Source organism: Phyllobates terribilis, unplaced genomic scaffold, assembly GCF_046119375.1.
Source record: "Phyllobates terribilis strain yellow unplaced genomic scaffold, ASM4611937v1 Scaffold_1__5_contigs__length_1240528914, whole genome shotgun sequence".
Lineage (NCBI taxonomy): Eukaryota > Metazoa > Chordata > Amphibia > Anura > Dendrobatidae > Phyllobates > Phyllobates terribilis.
Genome location: NW_027362761.1, coordinates 381,616,587 through 381,643,870, shown reverse-complemented (window position 1 = coordinate 381,643,870; position 27,284 = coordinate 381,616,587). Strand labels below are relative to the sequence as shown.

The 27,284-nt window shown below is 42.2% G+C and overlaps 1 protein-coding gene across 3 annotated transcripts in view; it reads left to right on the top strand.

Moving 5' to 3' along the window:
* Window positions 1-27,284, top strand: part of P2RX6 (purinergic receptor P2X 6) — a 107,961-nt gene that overhangs the window by 61,585 nt on the left and 19,092 nt on the right. For all 3 annotated transcript variants that reach the window (XM_073676409.1, XM_073676410.1, XM_073676408.1), the window contains 6 exons: window positions 1,405-1,558; window positions 5,728-5,799; window positions 6,436-6,511; window positions 10,043-10,127; window positions 11,840-11,920; window positions 18,271-18,412. In XM_073676409.1, coding sequence (XP_073532510.1) covers window positions 1,405-1,558; window positions 5,728-5,799; window positions 6,436-6,511; window positions 10,043-10,127; window positions 11,840-11,920; window positions 18,271-18,412 — 610 coding nt within the window. The remainder of the gene's footprint in view (window positions 1-1,404; window positions 1,559-5,727; window positions 5,800-6,435; window positions 6,512-10,042; window positions 10,128-11,839; window positions 11,921-18,270; window positions 18,413-27,284) is intronic.

The following is a 27,284-nucleotide window of genomic DNA, read 5'->3' as shown; positions in this document are numbered from 1 at the left end:
CAGAAATGAAAAAAGGTCAAGCTTTTATTAAATATAATGAAAAATTCCATTTCTCGTCATAGAACTTATTGGGAGGAAAAGCAACAATCCAGCGTTCTTTGTCTGTCTTTCTCTGGCTGCGAGTGGTAATGGTATTTTTAATTTTATTTAAATAAAGCTTGAGCTTTTTAATTCGAGGAGCTGGAACAACATTTTCTATTTTCATACTAATAACCTAGGACAGGTTTCTGCTTGTGTAAGAATTTTATAGTGATTACCTACCTAGACAAAACGATTGTGATTTGCTAATTAAATGTATTTAGGAATATATTTATAAGGACATTTCCTTTAGTTATTTATTTTTTTCTATTCCCAGAGAACACCTCTAAGGAGGATAACAAGGCAATGTTTAATAATGGAATAATATAATACTTATTGAATCTAAGGCTATGTGCCCACGATGCAGAAATGCTGCAGATTTTTTCTACTTCTCCCTGGCAGGAAAAATGCATGCGGATTTTACATGCATTTTTCCCGCCAGGTAGAAGCGTTTGTCAAGCATTCTTCACATGCATTTCCGCATGCGGGTTATCAAGCGCTTTTCCTAGCGATTTTAGCATCACTTGGAAAAGTGCTTGACAACTTGGTCACACTATATAAATCCATGCAACCAGCATGGATTTATATAGTGTGACCAAGTAATAGTTAATTAAAAAGAATAAGAATGGTAAAAAATAAAGATTATACTTACCTACCGATGGCCCCTCTCTGCTCCGTCCGGTGTGTTGTATGGGTCGCGGTGGTGTTAAAGGACCTGCGGTGACGTCATTGAGTCATGTGACAAGTCACGTGACCACCGACGTCAGCGGTCTCGTGACCTGTCATATGAATAAATGACACCATGGCAGGTCCTTTCACACCACCACGACCCATACAACAGACCAGACGCAGCGGAGAAAACACCGGGGGCCATCGGAAGGTAAGTATAATCTTTTTTTTTATTTAAAATTCTTTTTTTTAACAGGTACCATGGTACCCGGCTCTGGAGGAGAGTCTCCTCTTCTCCAAACCCGGGTACCATCCGCACATAGAATCGCATAATATCCGTGTGAGCAAATGTGTTCACATGGATATTATGCGTTTCAGTGCAGGTCAATGGCGGCAATTACGCTGCATGTCCGCAAAATTAATGGACATGCTGCATATTTTTCCGCAATGATGATCCACAGCGGAAATTTCCGCAGCATGTGCACAGCACATGCAGATAATCATTGGAGACCATGGGGCACGTATTACCAAGCGTTTTTTAAGCGTTTTCGCTGCGTAAATTCCGCGACAAACGCTTGAAAAACGCATCGTGGGCACGCAGCCTAAAGGTAGCACTTACTATTTCTACTTTTTTCCTAATGTATGGTTTATTAACAGGTGGGTGTTTATAGTGAAAAAGGGCTACCAAGAAAGTGACAATGATCCACAGATTTCCGTGATAACCAAAATGAAAGGAGCATCTGTGATCAAAAAATTTAGGGAATTTCAAGAAAGATTATGGGATGTAGCTGACTTCGTGAAACCATCTCAGGTGAGATCACAAATTATGACATACCATGTGATATTTTTTTTTAACGAATCCTTCAGATGACTAATATCTTAGTTTCATAAGTTTGAATAAAGACAAAAGTCTATCGAGCTCAACCCATTACCTAACATGTTGTTCCAGAATAAGGCAAAAACCACACGAGGCAAATGCTACTTGCCTTATGTTAGTGCAAAAATTACTTTTTGACTCCACATACGGCAATCAGACTCATTCTCTGGATCAACGTCCCAGCTCAGAGTCTAGTACCCATAACCTGTAATATTATATTTATCAAAAACGGCATCCAAGCCCTTCTTGAACTTTTTTTTTTTTAGTTAATCGACCATTATAACATGTCGTGGCAGAGATTTCCATAGTCTCACTGCCCTTACAGAAGAGAATCGCTATCTGTGTTGCTAAAATTAAACCTTCTTTCCTCTAGAAGAAGATGCCCCTTTGTCATTGTTGCAGGCCTAGGTGTAAAGAGATCATTATAAAGCTCTCATTTACATTTTTATAGATTGTAATTAGATCACCCCATAGTCTTTGTTTTTGCAAACTGAATAACTCAAGTTTAATTACTTGTCTTGGTACTGCAGTCCACCCATTCTCTTAATAACCTTGCTTTTCTCTGTACCCTCACTAGTTTGACTATGACTTTGTTATACACTTGAGCCCCAAATTGTGAACAGTATTTTAAGTGAGGCCTGACTAGTGACTTGTATAGAGGCAAAACTATGTTCTTGTCATTGGCATCAATGACTCTTTTAATGCATTCCATGATGTTATTTGCCGTCCACCCATACACCCAAGTCTTTTTTAGTTTTGCAAAGTATTTAGCTATTTAGTACATAACGTAATCATACAATCATTTTTCGTGCAGCATAAAAAATCTTTTCATGAGAAAAACAAGCATTTTACTCCTTTGTCAGGTAAAGGGAGCACTCGTTCACACTAGGAACAGGCGTTTACGATAATCGTGCAGTGTACATGGATCTTTAGTGTATGTTAGAGACCTGGAAATGTATTTGAATATAAAACATAACTTTGACTACTATAGAAATTAGGGATACTAATCAAGAAAGTAGGACCTAACAACTACATGAGAAAAAGAGAAGAGTTAGATTAAACAAAGATCAAACCATATTTAATTTAAGATAATCTGTTAGCAGGATTTCACCCCCAATACTATTTATATGTGCACACAGCTCTTTCAAAGACAAGTCCAGCAATTCCTTTACATGGCCAATCCATTCCTCCTTCACTGAGAAATCAGCATTTGAATTGATATGCCAGTGAGGCTGAAGACTATTGTAGATCTGAAGCCTCTGTCACTCCAGCTCTATTCCCTGCCAAATGCCACCTCCTTCTAATTAAATAAGAGCCTCTGACTGTCTGACTTCAGGCAAAGGAGTTTTCAGTCAAGTGGGAGTAAGCTGAGCTGGGTGGGGAATAGAGCTGGAGTGACAGTCTTCAGATCTACTCTAGTCTTTTAGCCTCATTTGCATATAATTTCAATAATTGGCTTCTCAGTAATGAAGGAACAGACTGGCCATGTAAAGATATTGCTGGACTTGTCTTTGAAAGAACTTAATGCACTTATAAATAATTTAGGAATGAAATTCCAATGATAGATTCCCTTTAACAGCATAATGTTGGAATAAAGCAATCCACAAGAAAAGTTTACATAGTAACTCCATAATAATTTCTGGGATTCTCTTTTTTTCCATATTACTACATACTTACAGTTGTGTGAAAAACTGATTGCCCCCTTCCTGATTTCTTATTCATTTGAATGTTTGTCACACTTAAATGTTTCAGATCACAGAACAATTTTAAATATTAGATAAAGATAACACAAGTAAACACAAAATGCAGTTTTTAAATGAAGGTCTTTATTATTAAAAGAAAAAGAAATCCAAACTACAGGGCCCTGTGGGAAAAAGTGATTGCCCCCTCCTCCCCTTAAAAAATAAATTAACTGTTGTTTATCACATGTTTGGGAAGCTGAGTACAATTTCCCTAGCTATACACAGGCCTGATTACTGCCACACCTGTTCTCAATCAAGAAATTACTTAAGTAGGACCTGCCTGACTAAGTGAAGTAGACCAAGACATCATGCTGCGATCCCAAGAAATTCAGGAACAAATGAGAAACAAAGAAATTGAGATCTATCAGTCTGGAAAAGGTTATAAAGCCATTTATAAAGCTTTGGGATTTCAGTTAACCACAGTGACAGCCATTATCCACAAATGATGAAAACATGGAACAGTGGTTAACCTTCCCAGGAGTGGCTGGCCGACCAAGATTACCCCAAGAGCGCAGCAACGTCTCATCCAAGAAGTCACAAAAGACCCCACAACTACATCCAAACAACTGCAGGCCTCACTTGCCTCAAGTTAAGATCAGTATTCATAACTCCACTATAAGAAAGAGACTGGGCAAAAATGGCATGCATGGCAGAGTTCCAAGATGAAAACCACCGCTGAGCAAAAAGAACATAAAGGCTCATCTCGGTTTTGACAGGAAACATCTTGATGATCACCAAGACTTTTGGGAGATACTCTGTGGACTGATAAGACAAAAGTTGAACTTTTTGGAAGGTGTATGTCCCATTACATCTGGCATAGAAGTAACACAGTGTTTCAGAAAAGGAATATCATAGCAACTGTCACGGGGTTACTGCGACAGTTTGAAGCCAGGAGACCTCAGCCTCGGATGGCTCCTACTCCAGCTCCGAGAAAAAGCACTTCTCCGTCATTTTAAATGTGTTTATTTCTTCTGTCAGAACAGGGGTTAAACGGCCATGTTGGAAATCCCTGTGCTCACAGCTGAGCTTGGTTAGCCACTTCTTTTCCCTATATAATCTGGGCTCTGATACAAATCCTTGTTAGAGCTAGCATTTGCTGCATGGCTAACGGAGGGAGAGGAGTTCTAATGAGAAGGAGTGTTGAAGGAATTAGTAGTGACTGTTGTCTGGTTTGTATGCATGGTAATTCCTTATCCTTCTCCATTTTGGTTTATTCCCCTACCTCCACACCCTGATGCTTACCTTTTATATGTGAGTGAATATTTTGTGTGCCTGAAGTTTTCTGTTAACCCCTGTCTGTGTAGCCTTGTTGTCTGGTCGGTGTACTACGGTGCATGGTAGTGCCCCCTTCCCTGGGTGGGGGAAGAGAACAGACGGAGGGCTAACTCAGGAGTTAGGGCGAGGGCGGAGGCCCCGGCATCCTCACCTTCAGAGGTATCCCGGCGAATAGGGCGAGCTAGGGCACCCCCTAGGGTTAGGGACAGGGTAGGAGCCCCTGATCCCTGGTCCCCCGACAGCTGTGTCGTGACAGAAGCAGTAAAACATGGTGGTGGTAGTGCGAAGGTCTGGGGCTGTTTTGCTGCTTCAGCACCTGGAAAACTTGCTGGGGTAAATGGAACCATGAATTCTGCTGTCTACCAAAAAATCCTGAATGAGAATGTCTGGCCATCTGTTTGTGACCACAAGCTGAAGCACATTTGGGTTATGCAGCAGAACAATGATCCAAAACACACCAGCAAGTCCACCACTGGCTTAAGAAAAACATTAAGACTTTAGAGTGGTCTAGTCGAACTCCTGACCTTAATCTAATTGAGCTGCTGTAGCGTGACCTTAAAAAGGCGGTTCCTACTCGGAAATCCTCCAATGTGGCTGAATTACAACAATTTTGCAAAGAAGAGGGAGCCAAAATTCCTCCAGAGCGTTGTAAAAGACTCTTTGCCAGTTATCGCAAACACTTGATTGCAGTCTTTGCTTTAAGGGTGGCCCAACCTGTTAATAGGTTTAGGGGGCAATCACTTTTTTCACGCAGGGCCCTGTAGGTTTGGACTTCTTTTTCCCTTAATAATAAAGACCTTCATTTAAAAACTGCATTTTGTGTTTACTTGTGTTATCTTTGTCTAATATTTAAATTTGTTTTGTGATCTGAAACATTTAAGTGTGACAAACATGCAACAGAATAAGAAATCAGACAGGGGGTAAACACATTCTCACACCACTGTATGTCAAGTAAAATATTTGACCTTCAGGAATATTGTTAAATCATGTTATGGAAATAGCTATGCTATCTTGGTCATACATTTTTAATATCAACAAAATGATCAAATATGATGTACTGTATATATGATAAACTTTTTATTACAGGGAGAAAATGTCCTATTTTTGGTTACAAATTTTGTTTCAACACCGGGACAAGTTTTGGGCTTGTGTCCAGAGGTAAGCAGAATCTTTTTGTTATTTATAGTCCTGAAGACTAAATTAATCCTGGAAGACTTATGGTATCCATACTCATCAGATAGTTGTTGACCCTAAGGTTCTGTATCTTTCCCGACCCTTTCCAAACACATGCACGTTCAGCCATCAACTTAACAATCTTGGGAATAGAAGATCAGGCATTGCAATTCAACATGCCCCATTCCTTTCTTTCTCAATGTCATCTGATGGGGAAGAGTTGGGAGACCCCCATAGACTTCAGTTGGTCCCACTGAAATCAGTAGGTTCCGAAATTTCTAAAGTCATTAATCTAATGCGTATAGCCAACTTTGGGGTGTCTTTATTTGCTTCAGTAAGTGAATATTTCTACAAGTTGCTATCAAACAACTTATTTACATGTGGTAATTTTACAATATTGTGATGAGATTGAAAATGTAATCACATTGTACAGAGATAGTTCTGTAAAGAAAAAATAGCTGTCTTTACCATGGCACCTATTTTTTTTAATTGCCTGAAAATCAAATAAATGCATGTATGCCGAGTGGTTTGATGATATTATGATCAAGAATTTGAAGTGCTGACCTGGTTGTGATGTGACATTACAGTTAAATTGTCCACTCTGTTTTTTTATTTATTTAGAGTCCAACTATTTTAGATGGCAAATGCAGTGAAGACTTAAACTGCACTAAAGGAGAACCTGTAATTAGTGGAAATGGTAAATTAGTTTGTTTTTCTTCTTCTAGTTTATATAGCTCCACTGTGCAGCGCCATTCACTTTGGAGCAGCCTCTGCCGAGGTGCTGAGGTTCAGATCCCATTCTATTGAATTGGAGCTGTTCTGCAGTACTTGTCAGTGATTGCTCAGCACTTATTGGACTGAAAAGTGCAGCTCTGTTCATTGTTTATATCTGGCTGCCTGCGAAGCTGATAACAGCTGGTTGTGGAGCACAGGGCGTTGAACGGCCAATCTGATATTGATGACTAAGCATAAGTTATCAATACTATATGCCCAAAGAATCTCTTTAATTAGAGATGTAAATTAAGGATAAAACTGTTTTGACATCTTGTGCTTGGGCTGTTCAGGAACACCTCCATGCTTATAGGCAGATTCCTATTAAGAGATCTGCATTCAATTGGGGAACAGTGACACAGGGTAGCCTAACCAAGCAATTCTTGCCCTCTTCAGGGTTTGTGGGTACGTTTAGCGCAGCAAGGAACAAACTTATTACATTTTATATTTAATATACCAAAAGGTTATGAAATATGAACTAATAAAAAGACAACTAGCAAAGTAGCACTCTGCAACGCTAAGTATGCGAACATGAAATATATAAAATTTGAATAGCAATACTGCTCAGGAAAATAGAAATAATTGAGAAATGTTAGTGCATTAATTGGCCAATTCATGTGTACCTGGTAGCCACAGGACCCTGCCAATGTGAATTCCTCTCTCAGAAACCAAAGTCTGCATGTGTACTTTGGTCTATCAAAGTACTTTGGTCTCTTACACATGAATTGGCCAATTAATGCACTAAGATTTTGTTACGGGTCCTGATGGTGAAATCACTGTGCTGTGGTACAAGGAGGGACCAGAGGGGCGTAACTAAGGACCCACCCGGACCGATCCTGGCTACACGGCGGCTTAGTCGACTCTGTGAGCCAAGGAGGGACCGGGAAGGTGGACCAGGTGCCACTCTTGGACCGACCTTGAGAGAGCAGGCGACTTCCACGGGATTGGCAGCCGAAGCGGACAGTCACGGCAGATGGTCTGGCAGATGAGCACGGCTGGTAGGCAGGCAGGTAGTGCAGGAATACGGACGGGCTCGGTTGGCAGGCTGAAAGACAGGCTGGCGGGCACGGCTGAAAGACAGGCTGGAGGGCACGGCTGATAGACAGGCTGGCGGGCAAGCACTGGAACCTGAGGGCTGGAGAGAGTGTTAGACAAAACAAACTACAACATTGCACAGGCACCTCCATTATGGAGGAGGTGCCTTATATAGCAGATGTCCACCGGCCATTGGCCGGGGACATTTTAGGACGGCGCGCGCTGCCCCTTTAAGAAACAGGAAGCGCGTGCCCTAAGAACAGTGCCCGGGGATCTGCGTGCGGTGTGCGCACCCCAGGCAGACACGGCGTGGGAGCAGGAGGGAGGAGCAGAGGATGCCGGACCAGGGCCGTGGCGGTAAGGGGAGCAGCGTCTCTGCCGGGCAGGAGGCAGAGACGTAGACGCTACAGATTTCTTAGTTATTTCTATTTTCTAGAGCAGTAATGCTGTTCAAATTCCATATATTTCATGTTCGCATACTTAGCGTTACAGAGTGCTACTTTATTGGTTAGTTGTATATGGAGGTAGCTGCTCCTAGTAAGCACCCCCCTACACACCTATTTCTAGTTTTGGATGTGCCGGTCAGTCTTTTCTGTTAATAAAAAGACATACACACAGGCAAAACCAGTATAGAATAGAAGGGATAAAATACAAATATGTCTTACGAATTGGATCTGTGAGCACTTCTAGCAGAGGAGAACATCGTAGGAGATATGGACAGATCTGCAGTACTCGTTGCTTCTCCTAGGGTCTGACAGTGATATTCGGTAAATGAGGTGTTATAAAGGGGTCTACCAGATCCTATTTTCCCTCAGGAACCTCCTAGAGAAACAATATGGCTGTAATCTTACCAAATATGCTTCAAGCATTCTATACATACTCATACCACACCTGAATATAATATTCTTTATTGGCATTTTTCGTATTTAGGTACCTCACAACCTGGAATTTCACATTTTTTTGAGGGTTTGCATCAGTTCATGTATAGAACATGCCTACAACTGTGAACATTTGTTTCTTTTCATTGTGAAGCAAATAACAAATAGAACAAAATAACTGAAAACTTCAGTGTGCATAACTATTCAGCCCCATTAAATTAAGTCAGTACTTTGTAGAGCCTCCTTTTGCGGCAATTACAGCTGCAAGTCCCTTTGGATAAGTCTCTATTAGCTCATCTGGCTACAGCACTTTCCTCCATACATTTTAGGAGTCTCCCACATAACTTTTGACAAACTCAAAACGAGCCTTACAATTTTTGTGTCTAAGTGAAGGCATTTTTCTGCCCACTCTTCCATAAAGGCCACCTCTATGGAGTGTACGGCTTATTGTGGTTGTATGGATAGATACTCCAGTCTCTGCTTGGGAATTCTGCAGCTCCTTCAGGGTTACCTTTGGTCTCTGTGCTGCCTCTCTGATTAGGTAGTGATCCACTGCAGGTAGTGATCCACTGCCCCCAGCCTTTGATCAGTATAAATCTTAACACCATTGACAGTGACCACTCCAAATATTGTGATGAGGAGTTTTGGAGTTGTAGTATTTGTCTGAATGTTGTGACATCGACAATATAAACTGCAAACTGTATAAATGTAGAAGAATTGTAACACTCCTAACAAATTTCCTGTACTATTGCGATATCAATCTTAGCAATCATTTTGTAAAAGTGCCATAAAATAATAACAATAATAATATTAACAAGCAAACAGAAAACTTCTTGGCACTACCGTCTTTCTCCCAAAAACTCATGATGATATTCACAGGTATAGTCTATACACATGACTAACTTCCGTGATAACCAGTAGTGCTCTGTCATTATACAAAAAGTCACTAAAAGTCCCAAGTAGTAGAAGTGAAGATGACACTACTCGCTACATCATGGAAAAATCGTTTTTATTATTTCATAGCAAGCAATAAAAATCAGGTGAGGAGGATACAGGCAAACAATAGCAGGCTACTGACACTTCTACGTACCTAGACACAAAACGGCCATAGCCTGCTGTTGTTTGCCTGTACTCTCCCCATCTAATTTTTATTACTTGCTATAAAATAATAAAAAAAGATTTTTCCATGATGTGGTAAGCTTGGAACAATAATAATATTAATACTAATAACACATCAATAATGACTATTAGAGAAAAAGATTCTCATGAATTATTGTCTAAATCAGCATATACAGGTAACATACAACTTGGAAATGAGGATTTTGAGGATATACTGTTTATCACTGGGTTGATGACAATTCTGACCACACTTCATGCCAACATGCTAATTTATGTGACCACTAGCCCAGTAAGTACTCTCAAATAGACTGTTATTGCAAAATAACTAAACATGTGTGACCAAATGATCTAATGAGAATAATACTGAAAATCCCCCATGGAGCGGAGACAGCATAAAAGTCCTTCTCTTCTCTGTTTTCTTGCAGGTATAAAAACAGGAAAGTGTAATAAAACTCATTTGGCATGTGAGATATATGGTTGGTGTCCTGTTGAGAATCCGGAACACATCAAGTAATTCATCTTGCTATATATTCCTAATTATGTTTTTGATTTACTTCTTCATTCGCTTTAAAATCAACACAGGTTCTCTATAAGCAGTCATAGCATCTAAGTCATGGCTCTAAAGAAAGGAATTGTCAAGACTTTTATATATGCCGCCATTTTACTAGTACTCATGGAACTGCCATCAGGGGCCTTGGCTTAGTTTGCTTTAAAGAATGCCATTTTTAGTGCACTTTTTGAAGCAAATACCAGAAGTTGATCATAGAAAGAAGGACAGTGTTAAGAAAAAGTGCCCGCTACGTCTAAAATTCAGCTAGTAGATCCTGTAAAGGAGTTGTCTCATTTTCTTAAATGGGTAAAATTACAAAATACTTGTAAAAACAAGCAACTTTGCAATTTTCCTCACTTTCAGGAACAAAGGGATTTTTATTTTTTTAGCTTAGCCTTTAACCTAGGCATTGAGTCTCTATCACTGCATTCAGCAATGGCCGTTCTCTTAGGCCAGCAAGCACAGTGCTTACTTTTTCCAATAGGGCAGGTATGCTCTTTTTTGATGCTGCCAAGTCATAAGTGCCTTTACTTGTAGCATAGGAGGGCGCACACTTTAGGCCAGCAGTGTGTATGCAGACAGCCCACTGGAACAGCAGAGTTGAGTATGCAGACCGGCACCTTGGTACAAATAAGTCTAGTATGTGGACAGCACTTTGTAACAGCAAAGTCAAGTATTTATATGCAGACAGCAGTGCCGAGTGTGCGGATTAGCAGTGAAAAGAAGGCACACTTTAGAGAATGCGTTTGAGAGCCTAGAGATATAGCAGATCTGGGTTAGACAAGTGGATAGGAGTCTTTGCATTTAGTAGACAGTGTATGCTTTACTACTTGGATACACAGGTAACGTGCAGCCATTTGAGCGAACTTTAAAAGACCTAAGGGAGTGACATTGGAGATCTGCTCCACGTTACCATTATAACCTGATACGCACAAGAGCACAGGGAGCCAGCCAATGGCAAAATGAGACTCAGAGCCTGGCAATGGAGCCAGGACAGGTGAGCAACCCCTGAGCCCTGGTCCATGAGAGTTGCAAGTCCTAGCCCTATAGTTAAATGTATAACGTTTTGTGATAGGCATCTACAGTTCAAATCATATTATCCTATCACCCTAACAGGGCACTATGATATTTGTACACCATTTAGCCCCAAAAATGCAAAACAAGTGCATTCTGCTAGATGAAAAACACCTCTATGTATTCTTTAAAACTTGTATAGTAATTTTACCAGTCACCATCCCAAGGTGAGTTCCCAGCACTGTACAGGCTAGCACCATAACTTTAATGATTCGCTTGGCAAGATGAAATGCATGAGAACATTCTCCAAAACACTACTTTGCTTTATTACTCAAATCATAGTATAATAAAGGGGAATTCTAGCTGTTTGCTGCAGCACTCCACTATTTCCATAACTTTATGGAGTGTGAATGCAATAGCAACTCACATTGTACTGCAGCTACATTCAAACTATTGCTTTCTATGATTAGAGGGGCAAAGGACCAGGGCCATTGGTTAGACCACCACCAATCTTATGTTATCACTTACTGTATCCAGGCTGGATTATGCCTTTACAGAAATAATCCTGTGCTTTTAATTTGAAATACATTAACATACAATAAATCTAAAATCATAATCAACAGCAATGTAAATTTCATCCTTGTTTTTCTTTCCTTAGGGAAATACCACTAAATGAAGCTGAAAACTTCACTCTTTTAATAAAAAATGAAGTCTTCTTCAGCAAATTTAATTTCTCAAGGTGAATGTGTTACTTTTAGAGAACGGAATTTACAAAATATTTCACAAATGTCTTTACACAATTCCATTAATCAGACCTGTTAGTCGTCTAGCGCAGTACTAAATGGGCTCGGAAAATGTCAAAACGCTTAAGTACATGAAAGAACAGTTGCCATAGCAATGTCCCAGATTTACATTGCAGTAAAGTACCTCCTCGTGTGCCGGATAAGGAGAGCAGGAGCCACATAGGAGCCTGTTCTTCTAGATATTGCTTTAGAATATATGGGACATAAATTTAAGTGGCCTTTCATGTATTTGTCATTCTTAGAGGCTGCTTGGACAGTATACTATATCTAGTATTATCAGAGGACATTACAGTGAATCTAAGTAAAAGAAGGTGACTTCAGCATCCAATAATGATCATCTTGCTTGACATAGACTCAGTGGCATGTAAAAGTTTGGGCACCTCTGGTCAAAGTTGAAGATTAAATGATCTCTAAAAGGGCTAAAGTTAAAGATGACACATAGTCATTTTTTACATTTTAAAAATTACAAAAAGGAAACTGGGCCGATGAAAGTTTGGGCACCTTGGAGATTTGTGTACTCAGATAACTTTGACCAAGGTTTCAGACCTTAATTAGCCTGTTAGGGTTATTATGACTTGTTCACTATCATCGTTAGGAAAGGCCAGGTGATGCAAATTTCCCAGCTTTATAAAAACCCATCCTCCTCTAACCTGCCAAAAAACAGCAGCCATGGGTTCTTCTAAGCAGCTGCCTAGCACTCTGAAAATGAAAATGGTGGAGAACCAAAAAGCAGGAGAAGGCTATAAGAAGAAGGTAAAGCGCTTTCAAATTGCCCTTTCCTCAGTTCGAAATGTAATTAAGAATTGCCTTTTAACAGGTAGAGTGGAGGTCAAGAGAAGGTCTGGGAGACCTAGCAAAATTTCAATGAGAGCTACTTGTAGGATTGCTAGAGTGGGAAATCAGAACCCCCGCTTGACTACAAAAGACCTTTAGGCTGTGTGCCCACGATGCATTTTATAAGTGTTTCCGCAGTGGCAATTCCGCTGCAGAAACACTTAAAAAACACTTGGTAGAAGGTCTGCCATGTTCCCCAATGATAATCCGCATGTGCTGTGCACATGGTGGGGAAATTTCCACTGCGGATTATCATTCCGGAAAAATATGCAGCACTACCAATTATTTTGCGTAAGCGCAGAGTTTTCGCCGCCATTGACTTACATTGAAACGCATGGAATCCACATCACTGCATCTGTTCATGCGGAATCCATGCGTTTCAATGTGCAGATGGTAATCGGGTTTGGAGAAGAGGAGAGTCTCCTCCGGACTCGGGTACCATAGTACCTGTAAAAAAAAGAATTAAATAAAAAAGAAATATTTATACTTACCTTCTGATGGCCCCCGGTGTGCTTGTCTTAGCTTGCTGGCAGATCGCGGTGGACTCAAGGACCTGCCATGACATCATTTAGTCATGTGACGGGTCACTCGACCGCTGACGTCAGCAGGTCCTTTAGTCTACCGCGAGCTGCCGGCAACCCAAGATGCATCGGATAAAGGCACTGGGGGCCATCAGAAGGTAAGTATAATATTTATTTTTTATTTTTACCATTCTTTCGGTCACAGTATATAAATCCATGCTGCTTGCATGGATTTATATAGTGTGACCAAGTTGTCAAGCATTTTCCAAGTGATGCTAAAATCGCCTGGAAAGCGCTTGACAACCCGCATGCGGAAATGCATGTGAAGAACACTTTACTTCTGCTTGTCCCTGGCAGGAAAAACGCATGTACAATCCGCATGCATTTTTTCTGTCAGGGAGATGCAGAAACGCTCAGGAAAAAATCCGGAGCATTTCCGCATTGTGGGCACATAGCCTTAGAAAGATTTAGCAGACTCTAGAGTTGTGGTACATTGTTCTACTGTTCAGATACACCTGCACAAATATGGCCTTCATGGAATAGTCATCAGAAGAAAACCTCTCCTGCGTCCTCACCTTAAAATTCAAATTCAGAAGTATGCAAAAGAACATCTAAACAAGCCTGATGCATTTTGGAAACAATACCTGTGGGCCGATGAGGTTAAAATAAAACTTTTTGGCCACAATGATCAAAGGTGTGTGTGGAGAAAAAAGGGCACGGAATTTCAGGAAAAGAACATCTCGCCAACCATTAAGCATGGGGGTGGATCAATCATGCTTTGGGATTGTGTTGCAGCCAGTGGCACGGGGAACATTTCATGGGTAGAGGGAAGAATGGATTCAATGAAATTTCAACAAATTCTTGATGTAAATACATTTGTGATGCCATAATAAGGCTAGTTAATTATTATTGGATGCTTAAGCCACCATCTTTTAGTTTGATTTTACTTGGAAAAAAGAATCATCCTATGTCTGCCATTTATGCCTCTACACGCTAATGAAGCTTGATGCCGTCTCAACACAACTATTGTTAATAAACAGAACATGAATAGTTCTGTGAACATATATATGGCACTTGTTCACCAGTAAATATGATGGTGTGACATTTGTGCCCATGCCTGTTCCCTTCTATTTCTGCTTCAATCATCGGATGATGCAGGGTGACTATTCGGTAGCCCATTTTTACTCCTGTGGCTTATGGCTCTGGCTAGTCCGGAAGCTTTAGGGTTAAAAGGAACCTGACAGGTCCCCCATGCCCTCCAACCAGGGCTGAGACAAGATATTTTGGTGCCCTAGCCAGATGAGGCCTATGGCTCCCCACTCATCCCTCCTCAGCCCCCAAGCAAAGGAATGGGTCAGAGACTTAAGGTATGTGCCCATGATCAGGAAATGCTGCAGTTTTGAAGCTGCGTGGTTATGCAGAGTCAAATCCGCAGCGGCCAGATGTTACAGCAGAGTGGATGGGATTTCTGGAAATCCCATGTCCACTATACGTGCATCTGAGGCTGCGGATCACTTTCAGGACCGCAGCATGTCAATCTCTCTTGTGGAATCACCACTAATCTCCGCAACAAAAATTTGACCACTAGAATGTATTGAATGTGGTAAATCCACATAGTTCAGTGAACACATGCGGATTTATGTGGATTTACCTGCGTTCAATAGAACGCAGCGTTTTGAACACAATAAAAATATGCTGCGTCCAAAGCGCTGCTATCTCCGGATCGTGTGCACATACCCTTAGGCAGCAGGATCCCTAAAACCCCCCCTTCCTTTGATGGGTCAGGTAACAAGCTCTGATGACCACTCCCACAATTGTTACCTTTTTCAACAAAAATTACCAGCAAAAGAAGAATGAAGTGGTGTACTTTACAGGTGAGGCTCAACAAGGAGTGTAATTTCAAAGTTAGATGTAGAATCATTGATTATGTGTAGATCATTTACACAATACAAGAGACAAATAGCGATATTCATCCCTGACATCCTATATTATAATATCAGACCTAAGGATAGTCATGGAAACTAACATAATTTAACTATAATGGGGGCGTTTGGTTTCAATTAAGGTGTCCAGCATTTGGCAGATACCCTAAGTGAAACTAAACAAACGCATTATAGATAAAGGGATACGTATGATGGTTTTTCCATCCATCATGCGACAAATACAGTTTCAAAATAAAACTGATGGTGGTTCTGGTGACGTATTCCTTTTCAGATAGTGGTTCTAGTGACATTCATGTAGTGATGGTGATTCTAGATCTGCATTCATATACTGCTGATGGATCTGGTAGTGTGTTCATGTAGTGATGATGATTCCGATGCTGTATTCATCAGCAGAACCATCATCAGTACATGGATACAAAACCAAAATCATTATCAGTACATAAATAGAGCACTAGAACCATCATTAGTAAATAAATAGGTCACTATAATCATCATCAGTAAATAAGTACAACACCAGTACCATCATCAGTACATGAATACATCAACAGAAACACAATAAGTATTAGACTACAAGAACCAAGTTTAGTACAGCAATCAATGGTAATGTCAAGTCAGCCCCATATAAAATTGTATCACATAAACCTACAACTCCCAGTATGTCCTTAACAATGGTATGGAGATTCTGGAAGTTGTTGACAGCCATCATCAGACTGCAGACCATACAGGAACCACAGTACTAAGGAGACTAAGTCAGTAAAACAAATAAACATTTACATCCAGGTCAGGTACCTTATAGATGACATCTTTTGTAATTGGAGTCGTTCTCTTTCTTTTGGTCTCCATCTTGTTCAGATGCCATGATGACTTTTCACATCCACAGCTCGTCTTTGCAGACTTCCCTCTTCTCCACTCTTCTGCAACACATTCTGACATGGTGCCCTTAAAAATAAGAGTGTTATTAATATGCCCTCTGTATAAAAATATTTGTCCATACTTTGCCCTAAATAAGCCTCCTATGGTAATGGCCTCTACACTGTCTGCCCTTATGAGCTATAACCACCCCACTATCCGCTATTATCAGCTATAATTACCCCACTGTCTGCCATTATCATCTATAACCACCACACCATCTGCCCTTATGAACCATGGCCTATGCCATAGCTGTCCCCTCTCCTGTTTTCCCTTACACTCTCTATATCTCCACACTGTCCCCCCTCCATGCTAACCTCTCTCCATACTGTATCCCCATTTCATGCTACACCCTCTCCATATTCATTCTTCGCCCCCTTTTCACACTATGCCCTCATATTGTGCACCATTGTGGTCTCCAAACAGTACCCTCTCCTCACACTGTACCCCTACACAGTATACTGGTTACCACAGCTGCCCATACAGTTTGATGTCCACAAAAGCCCCCCAATATACACTATAATGTCCATCCCTGCCCCCCATGCAGTATGGTGTCCACAACAGCCCCCCAATATATAGTATGGTCACCACAACAGCCCCCAATATATAGTATGATTACCCTCACAGCCCCCATATACAGGATGATGGCCCCCCAGTCACTGATACAGTATAATGGCCCCCAGAGCCCCTTATATACAGTATACACCCACACACAGTATGATATCCACCACAGCCCCTATACAGTATGGTCACCACAGCCCCCAATGTAAGGTTCCCAACAGCTCCCAAAACAGTATGGTCACCACAGACCTCATTATGTCCCATACAGTCCCCCCTTCCTTACAGTGTATCAAACATAACTGCCTGATGGCATTTACTGAGAGTGCTGGGGTTGGGGGTGAGGCAGTCAGTTAGGGGTGACTAATTTGTCACATTTTACTCACACTTTACTCCAGGGAATAAGTCAGATGCCAGCAGGGAGCCATTAATCTTCCTCTGCTGCTTCATCAGTGCAGGGGCCGGCGACCAATCACTGCACATCACCTTTCCCAAGTTGTGAATTGAGTTGCAGAGGTCACACAAACAAACTAACACTGATTGGCTGCGCTGCAGCCAATCAGTGTTAGGATAACGGCAGCAGCGAGCAGCCCTGCTTTTCAAGGTTGTTCAACGGGAGCTGCCAGTAAATTGATAAGAACAGCGTCCTGATCAGCAGCCATAAAATGCTGCATCCCAGTGTGGTGGCACTGTAGGCTGTGGACTGAAGCATGCACCGCTCTCTGAGGAGCCATGCACCCTGACATGATCCCTTCATGAGCCGGCAGGGGCAGCCAATTAGTAATGCGGTGATAGGCGTTAGTGTGCTAAAGGCATGCTGCCTGAAAGTTGCTAGAGGCCGCAGGCATTCAACAATGTCAGATTTTATTTTTTAAAGTGCACTCCACTCGGGGAGGCAAAAGGTATTGCCCTAGGCAGGTGCCTACCCTGCCTAACCCTCGTACCGGCCCTGCCTCCAACCCACCCGCATTTGTGTATTTGTTGTTAAGTATCCTGCCTACCCAGCCCTTTATAGTGATTATCACATAATACATGTTTAAAAATATGTTGTATAAAGTTCGGTTTTCTTCTTCTGCTTAGCAACAAATTCACAAATGTGGGTGGGTTGGAGGGCATGGGGGATCTGTCAGGTTCCCTTTAAATCCTAGTTCATTTGTCTGTCTTCCTACTATCAGCCCTGAGTGGGGCTGCTCATTTTTTAAGCCCCTGGGAATCAGTTCCCATTGCCAGTTATCACTTAAATAGTTCTTGAGTGAATCTCAGCTCCTGTGTTTTAGTGATACTCCTAATTTCGACTTGTTTACTGACTCCTGCTTGACGATTTTGTGACAACTGGTACCTCCTGGTTCTGACCTGGCTACCTGACTATTAGGGATGAGCGGACCATTGGTAGTTCGGGTTCTCTCTCTCTGTGCTGCATGGTGATTGATCCGACTCTTCCTTTACACATCAAACTTTTTTTCATGAGATCTTCTGAATTTGTATTGTTATTGTAACTATTCTTTTATTTAATTTTGAAAGGTCAAACACTAAGAAGACATCAGATACAACATATTTCAAGACCTGTAAATATGATCCAATCTCCAGTCCATATTGTCCCATCTTTAAAATCAGTGAGATGGTTGCAAAAACTGGGCATAGTTTTAATGAGCTGTCATTTTTGGTACGTGTCTTCAAAATACATATTCTTGTTAATTATCTATTCTATGTATACGTATAAAAATGTATAATCAATTATCTGACATTTTAGCTAGCTTTTATACACAACTAGGGATAAATGCCAAGCCTGAATCTCATAGGCAAACTGTTTTGGAGTGATTGCCCCTCATCAGTGTAAGCTTGTTATAGGGTTAGACATTGGTTTTGCCAGTGGTGTAACTTGAAGCTCGTGGGCCCTGATGCATAATCTCCTACAGGACCCCCAACTATCACAGATTTTTAATAGTAATAGTCTTTTCATATGGGCCAAAGGAACCTTTTGGGCCCCCTAAGATCTAGGTCCTGGGTGTGAGTGCAACCCCTGTACCTATCATCAGGGCTGCCACCAGGAATTTCGAGGACTGATACTGGCAAAATTTTCGGGCCCCCTTGAGACTCCGCTCCTCTTCCACCCCAACTCTGCCTCCACCCCAGCTCCGCTTCCACCCCTCGAACCTTCCACAGTCCCACCTCTCACTCTTGGAAAAACTCCACTTCTGCACCAAGTCCTCACCAATCACACATTAACAGTTCCCATCGAACATCAGATCACACACATAGCCAGCAGCTTTTGTTTTGGCCAAAAGATTTTTTAAGCCGCCACCACGACAAGGAGACTCTTCTGGCCGGGCCCTACTCTACTCTAACCTATTAAACATTTCTTATAATACCCAATACTCTTTTTAGGTTTATTTTTATTTAAGGGATTGTGTCACATAAATTTTTTAAAATGACCAATAATATCACATACAAGGAACAAATACCATCACCCCATGACTAAACCACATATTACCACCACATAGTGACCGAATAATACCACATACAAGGAACAAATACCATCACACCATGACCAGAACACATATTACCACCACATAGTAACCGAATATGACCACATACAAGGGACAAATACCGCCACACCGTGACAAGATCAAATATTACCACCACATAGTGACCGAATACTACCACATACAAGGTGCAAATACCGCCTCACCATGAACAGACCTCATATTACCATCACATAGTGACTGAATACTAAAATACTGATCATTAATAAAAAACAGTACTAATATTACCATAAGTGCCATTATACATGGGAGCTCTTTACATAGTATACAGTGTATAGTGTCAGCATACAGATAACACACTGACTCACCAGTGACATCTCTAGTTGAAGTCCTTCATCTTCATTTTTCCTCTTAATCCAGCACAGACCGCCATCACTACTTCCAGCCAGGACTCGTGTCTGCATAAAATAACATCTAGAGCACCGCTTCCAGAGCACATTCCCCAATTTTTCCCCAACTTCTGCACTACACCAGATGAAGAAAAAAATGCAATATAATGCCGCCCTGCACAGTAACAGGACCCCCCTCACTGAAAACAGTATCCTCAAAAATAAAATACATCACAACAGTAATAATATCCATAATTAGCCCCTACAGTAATATCCCACATCCTGCCCCCATGTCTCCATTCTACCCCCCATGTCTCCATTCTGCCTCCAATGTCTCCATAATTAACCACTTCAGTAATAGTGTCCCACATTCTGGTCCCATGTCTCCATTCTGCCCCCAATGTCTTCATCCTGCCTCCATGTCTCCATTCTGCCCCCATGTCTCCATCCTGCTCCCATTTGTCTCCATCCTGCCCCCATTTGTCTACATTCTGCCCCCATGTTTCCATTCTGCCCCCAATGTCACTCCATCCTGCCCCCAATGTCTCCATCCTGCCCCCAATGTCTCCATCCTGCCCCATGTCTCTCCATTCTGCCCACAATGTCTCCCATTCTGCACCCAATTTCTCCATCCTGCCCCCATGTCTCTCCATTCTGCCCCCAATGTCTCGATTCTGCCCCATGTTTCCATCCTGCCCCATGTTTCCATTCTGCCCCCAATGTCTCCCATTCTGCCCCCATGTTTCCATCCTGCCCCCAATGTCTTCCATTCTGCCCCCATGTTTCCATCCTGCCCCCAATGTCTCTCCATCTTGACACCATAGTGTGGCTTTACAAAAAAATAAAGTTTTTCCTTACCTTCCGGCGCTTCAGCGGTGTCCGGCTCTCCCATCACCTGAAGCACAGTGACCTCATACGCCAGCGACGTGCGCTGTGATGTCAGCTGCTGGCCTGTGATTGGCTGGCGACTGCTAACTATTGCCATGTGGGAAGCTTCCCGCACGGCAGTAGATTTAAAGTGAACGTGCCTCCAAGGACGCACATTCACAGTACTGAACCAACAGAATCCTGCCACTGAGGCCCGGTGAGCAGAAGAATGGGGGCCCAGCCTGCTCACCGGGCCCCATACGCCAGTAAGGGCGGTAATGCCTTCATGCCGTCCCTGCCTATCATATTTACACCCTTGGACTTTGCCAGTTCCTTTCCTTTTGGGAGACAGCTAATTTGTCTTATTTTCTCCCATCCATACTTAGCAGATCTCTTTGAGGAGAACCACATCTACTTCACTCATGTTCTCTCAAGGGTGTCACACTGTGTCAAGGGTGTCAAGGGTGTGAAACAAGCTGTCTGTAGATGAGTTTCTTGATTGACATTGATCCCTGGTCATGTTACACGGCCCATTAAAGGGTTAGACATTGACTTATAGGCTGGTAACCTTTTCTAGATGGTATTTGCAAGATAGTTTCTTTCAGTTTGTGAAGGAGCTATTTTGCATACTTTTCTCAGATGAAACATTACCATTAAGGGCAGGGACACACGGCCGTATAACTCATGCGATAATCGCATCGCACTGAATGGACTGGCCTGCACCTCTCCTGACCTGAGCATGACAGCATGATGGATTTCTATGCTGCTGTCAAGCTCTGGTCAGGAGAGGTGCCAGCCAGTATGAGGTTTACCATGTGATCCTCGCAAGAAAAATACGGCAGTGTGTCCCTGCCCTAAGATTCCAATTTCAGCTGACTTCTTTAAAAAAAAACTTTTTAATTTTGATCTCAATGATGTATAAATCAAAGTTATATTGTGGCACCGTGTTAGCCAGAAATATCAATGTACCGTATTTTTCGGACTATAAGATGCACCGGACCATAAGATGCACATAAGTTTTAGAGGAACACAAATTTAAGCAAAAAATGTGGTCATGATGCCCTGTTATGGGGGAGGGGGTCTGCTGCTTACACTGGTATTGGGGTAATGTCCCCCAATTCTGTTAATATCCTCCATCCTGGTATATATGGCCCCTCCTTCCTGGTATACGTGGCCCCATCCCCATCATGGTATGCATGGTACCCCTTGATCCCCCATCCTGGTATGCATGACACCCCTTTGTCCCCCATCCTGGTAGGCATGGCACTCCTTGATCCCCCTTTCTGGTATGCATGGCACTCCTTGATTCCCCTTTCTGGTATGCATGGCACCCCTTGATCCCCCTTCCTGGTATGCATAGCACCCCCTGATCCCCATTCTATTATTCATGGCATCCCTTGATCCCCCATCCTGGTATGCATGGCACCCCTTGATCCCCCATCCTGGTATTCATGGCACTCCTTGATCCCATATCCTGGTATTCATGGCACCCCCTGATCCCCATCTTAGTATTCATGGCACCCCTTGATCCCCCATCCTGGTATGCATAGCACCCCTTGATCCCCCATCCTGGTATGCATGGCACCCCTTGATCCCCCATCCTGGTATTCATGGTACACCTTGATCCCCATCCTGGTATTCATGGCACCCCTTTATCCCCCATCCTGGTATTCATGGCACCCCTTGATCCCCCATCCTGGTATGCATGGCACCCCTTGATTCCCCATCCTGGTATTCATGGCACCCCTTGATTCCCCATCCTGGTATGCATGGCACCCCTTGAGCCCCCATCCTGGTATGCATGGCACCCCTTGATCCCCCATCCGGGTATGCATGGCACCCCTTGAGCCCCCATCCTGGTATGCATGGCACCCTCTGAGCCCCCTTCCTGGTATGCATGGCACCCCTTGAGCCCCCATCCTGGTATGCATGGCACCTTCTGAGCCCCCTTCCTGGTATGCATGGCACCCCTTGAGCCCCCATCCCGGTATGCATGGCACCCTCTGAGTCCCCTTCCTGGTATGCATGGCACCCCTTGAACCCCCATCCTGGTATGCATGGCACCTTCTGAGCCCCCTTCCTGGTATGCATGGCACCCCTTGAGCCCCCATCCTGGTATGCATGGCACCCTCTGAGCCCCCATCCTGGTATGCATGGCACCCCTTGAGCCCCCATCCTGGTATGCATGGCAACCTCTGAGCCCCCATTACGCTGCCCACAAAAAAAACAACAATCATACTCACCTCCTCTCTCCTCCAGCGCTGTCCTGCTCTGCTCCCGACACTCTCACTGTGTGAGCCGCGCACGGCAGGGCGCGCATGGCGTCCCCGCCATGCGCCCTCACACAGTGTGAGACGCCATGCTGGAATAGTCACTGCTCCCCACACCGGGACTCTGTGCGTGGAGAGCAGTGACCATTCAGTCTGTTCAGTAGCGCGCACACTGTACCTCTGCGCGGCTCCTGCTGCCGCTCTGCAGTCAGTGTGCCTGCTATTAAAGACCATGGATATTCACTACAACCCATGGGAGTGGATTGTAGCGAATATTCATGAGCTTTAATAGCAGGCACACTGACTGCAGAGCGGCAGCAGGAGCCGCGCTGCGGCTCCAGTGTGCCTGCTGTTAAGAGAAATGAATATTCATTGCTCTCCACGCCCATGGGCGTGGGGAGCAGGGAATATTCATTTTCTTTAGGGCACAACGTAGGCTGCATCATGCGTCTGCTGCCTCCTGTGCCACACTGATCCTCCGCTGCTGCTCCCCCACACCCACCACCACGCACAGCCTTGTGTATAGTATTCGGACGATAAGATGCAGCCCCCACTTTCCTCCAAAAGTTTGGAGGAAAAAAGTGCGTCTTATAGTCCGAAAAAATACTTTAAATACCTTTATGCCCAGAAATGACAAAAGTATTCTCAGAAAAAATATATATCTATCTCAGTAATTAAATCTGTCTTCACTAAATACAGATTTTAGCTGAGAATTGAGACTTTTCAAAATGATATGATAAGATGATAAGATATATTGCCACAAGAGGGGGTGAGTTCCCCTTCAATGGACGTCTTCAAACAAAGGCTGGACAGATATCTGTCTGGGATGATTTAGTGAATCCTGCTTTGAGCAGGGGGTTGGACCAGATGACCCAGGAGGTCCCTTCCAACTCTACCATTCTATGATTCTATGAGATTGCTGCAGTTGCTGTCACTGAGGAATCCATTCCTACATCAAGGATACCATCCACTGGTAATAGATGAACTGATCCACAGAGCTACAAGAATCACTAGAAGCAGCCGTACCTCTTGGAATTTCCTTGTCAAAAGTGTCCTCTCATCACCATCAGTGACGGGCACATCCCCATGTAAAAACAAAAAATGCAAAACTTGTACCCACATATTACCATCAAATACAGTCTGTATACCAAACACAAATCAGGACTACAAAATCATGGATGTTTTTTCATATACATCCTCAAATGTGGTGTACACGATACAATGTACAAGCTGCCCAGAAGGAGTTTATATTGGCGAAACGATGCAAAAACTGCAAACGAGAATGAATTTATACAGACACACAATTAAGAATGAACTGGACACGCCTGTAGGAAAACATTTCTCTGGCCCAGGACACTGTATGACAGATCTTAAAGTCTTTATACTAAAAGGTCACTTCAAAGATGACCGGGAGAGAAGAATCTGGGAATTCAAATTGATAAGGATGTTCAATTCCTTGTCAACAGGACTCAATCTAACACCTGGATTTATGACTCACTACATGGACACAATTCACACCTCCAGATAATTAAATATTCCCAAGGCCTCTCCGTTTGCAACAAAAAACCCTAATTTGATCTCCTTGACATATCAGTAGGAGGTATCACCCCTTACACCTCATGAACAAATGTCTTGCTGTAACATCTCTTAAATGTTGTGCCTTGTGTCTTATGAATTCATTTGTAATAACGCCTGAAGAAGGGGCCTTTGTGCTCTGAAAGCTTGCATATATATATTTTTTTTCTGGTTAGCCAATAAAGGTATCAGTCTGAGAATACTTTTGTCATTTTTGGGCATAAAAGTATTTACATAAATTTTTATCTCATAAATCAATAGTACATGTGAAAATAAGAAACGTTATAATATATCTTATCATCTTATCATATAATTTTGAAAAGTCTCAATTTCCAGCTAAAATCTGTATTTAGTGAAGACAGATTTAATTACTGAGATAGCAGTTTCTGCTCAAAAGATTCTATGTAGTGGGGCGGGAAGAAGAGGAGGAAGGAGCTAGAAGAAGACCTCTGCCTCTAGCTCTTCCCCCTCCCTTCTGTATATAATCTTATCAGTAATAACTGCAGTCTCCTATGTAGCGAGGCTGTGTTAGGAGGGAGGTGATAGAAAAAGAGCTCCGGCCTCCTCCTACCCCTCCCATCTGTATAGCATCTTATCAGTAGTAGCTCCCAACTTCTATCTCAGTAATGTAAAAAGCTGTCTTCATTGTATACAGATTTTCCCCGTGAATTGAGAATTTTGAGAATGAATGATCAGTCCACCACCGAGATCAAATCATAAGACCAACACATTATAAATGAATATGATCATACCATGACCACTTATTATCACCATATAGTGAATGAATATTACCACCAGAGTGAAAATAAATGGAAACTACATTATAAAGACCAACATATAGGCAGTCCCCGGGTTACGAAGTAGATTCCTTCTGTATTTTTGTTTGTAAACCAGATATGTAAGTTGGAAAAAGGCTGGGAAAAAAATAAATAATATTTACCTCACTGCTGACCTCTCCGGAAATTCTGCTGGTTGTCGCCCACCATACAGTCCTCTTTTTTCCGTAGTAGATGGGTCTGCATGCAGCTGGAAGAATTGGAGTTCAGTGCACGACGGCAGAAAGAAGAGGACTGGACAGAGGGCAGTGGGCCCGCCAGAGAGCCATTTGATTATTTTTTTTTTAACCAATACCCACTTCTCTGGCCTCTCTGCTGCCCTCCGTCCAGCGGTGAGTATGTTAGTTTGTTTTTTTTGAGCATCCAATGTTCATATATAGGAGTCATATGTTAGTCGGATGTTCATCAAGTCGGGGACTCCCTGTAATACCACCAAACCCCAACCACATGGTGGACAAATATCAGCATCTTTCTTGCCTTCACAGTAACGCATATTGTCATCATCTTCTTCTTGCTATCAGACTCCTGTTTAGAGTTGTCAGGCCACCAACAAATGGCTCCATTCAGAGACTGGTAAGGTTGCAATGGTGTTATCGAAAGTTAGTACCGCATCATTAGTTACTTAATATAAAATGAAGTGCAACAGGGTCTATTATATTTAATAACGGCTTGCGCAACACAATCAATGAACCTTTGATATACAGTGATAGGTTACAGATAGGCTGTGTAACACATACTAAGGATGGCATTGTGCTTACTTAGGGGCATACACAGACAGAGGAGGGCCCTTTGCAAGAACAGCATGGGGCACTTTGCAGTCCACTTTATGGTATCTATGATTATTATTATTTATTTTTCTTTGCTTATATGGCACCATCATATTCCATAGCACTTTACAGACATCATCATCACTGTCTTCATTGGGGCTCACAATCTACTTTTCCTATCAGTATGTCTCTGGAATGCCCAGAGGAAACCCACACAAACAAAGGGAGAACCTACAGACTCCTTTTAGATGTTGTCCTTGGTGGGATTTGAACCCTGGACCCCAGTGCTGCAAAGCAACAGTGCTAACCACTGAGCCAACGTGCTGTCCAAATATGTGATAGAAGCATCTTTTTTCTTTAGAGGTGGGTGTGTTGCCCCAGTGCGACTGCACAGGTTGCACCAATAGTATGTCCACCCCTGTACCTACCGGATTTATCTGTGTCTGCCCTATACTTGCACACTCACCAGGGCTGTCTTGTGGCAGAATAGACAAGTCCTCTGTAAAGCTGGGTGAGTGTCTAGCAGGAGTGGTAGTGGTAGGTAACAGAAGCTGGTTGTAGAAAAGGAAATGACCCATTTGTTATTCATATGCCAATATGTTCCAGATAAGAGAAATGCTAAATAAATACATGAATAAATAAATATGTTTAATCTAAATATGTATAAATAAAAATACCAAGTTGCATATGCTTGTGGCTTGATCATTCCCTCAGTACAGTTGTCTGTGGCAATTGTTATTTCAGAGAATTTGTCATAAAAAATGACCTATTGCTTAACCCCTTCATGACATGGCGTTTTTCCCTCCACTTCTTCGAAGAGCCATAACTTTTTTTATTTTGTTTCTTGCAGGACGAGTTGTACTTTTGAATTATACCATTCATTCTACCATATAGCGTACTGGAAAACGGCAAAAAAAATACCAAGTGTGTTGAAATTGTAAAAATAGTGCAATTTCACAATTGTTTTTTGTATTTACCATGTTCACTATATGGTAAAACTGACCTGGCAATATGATTCTCCAGGTTTGTACGAGTAAGTCGATATCAGACATGTATAGTTTTAAGTAAGTGGTGAAAAAATATTGGGAAATTTGTAAAAAAATAAATAAATTAGCTTTTGGCGCCATTTTCTGAGACCCGTAGCACTTTAAATTTTCATGATATGGGGATGTTATTACATTTTATTCAAATGTTGCGGTGGCAGAGAAACGTTATTCTAGCGTTTTGATTATTTTTCTCATTACACCGTTTACCGATTAGATTAATATATGTTACATTTTGATAGATCAGACTTTTACAAATGAAGGGATACCAAATGTGTATTTTTTTGAATTGTTTTATTTTTAAT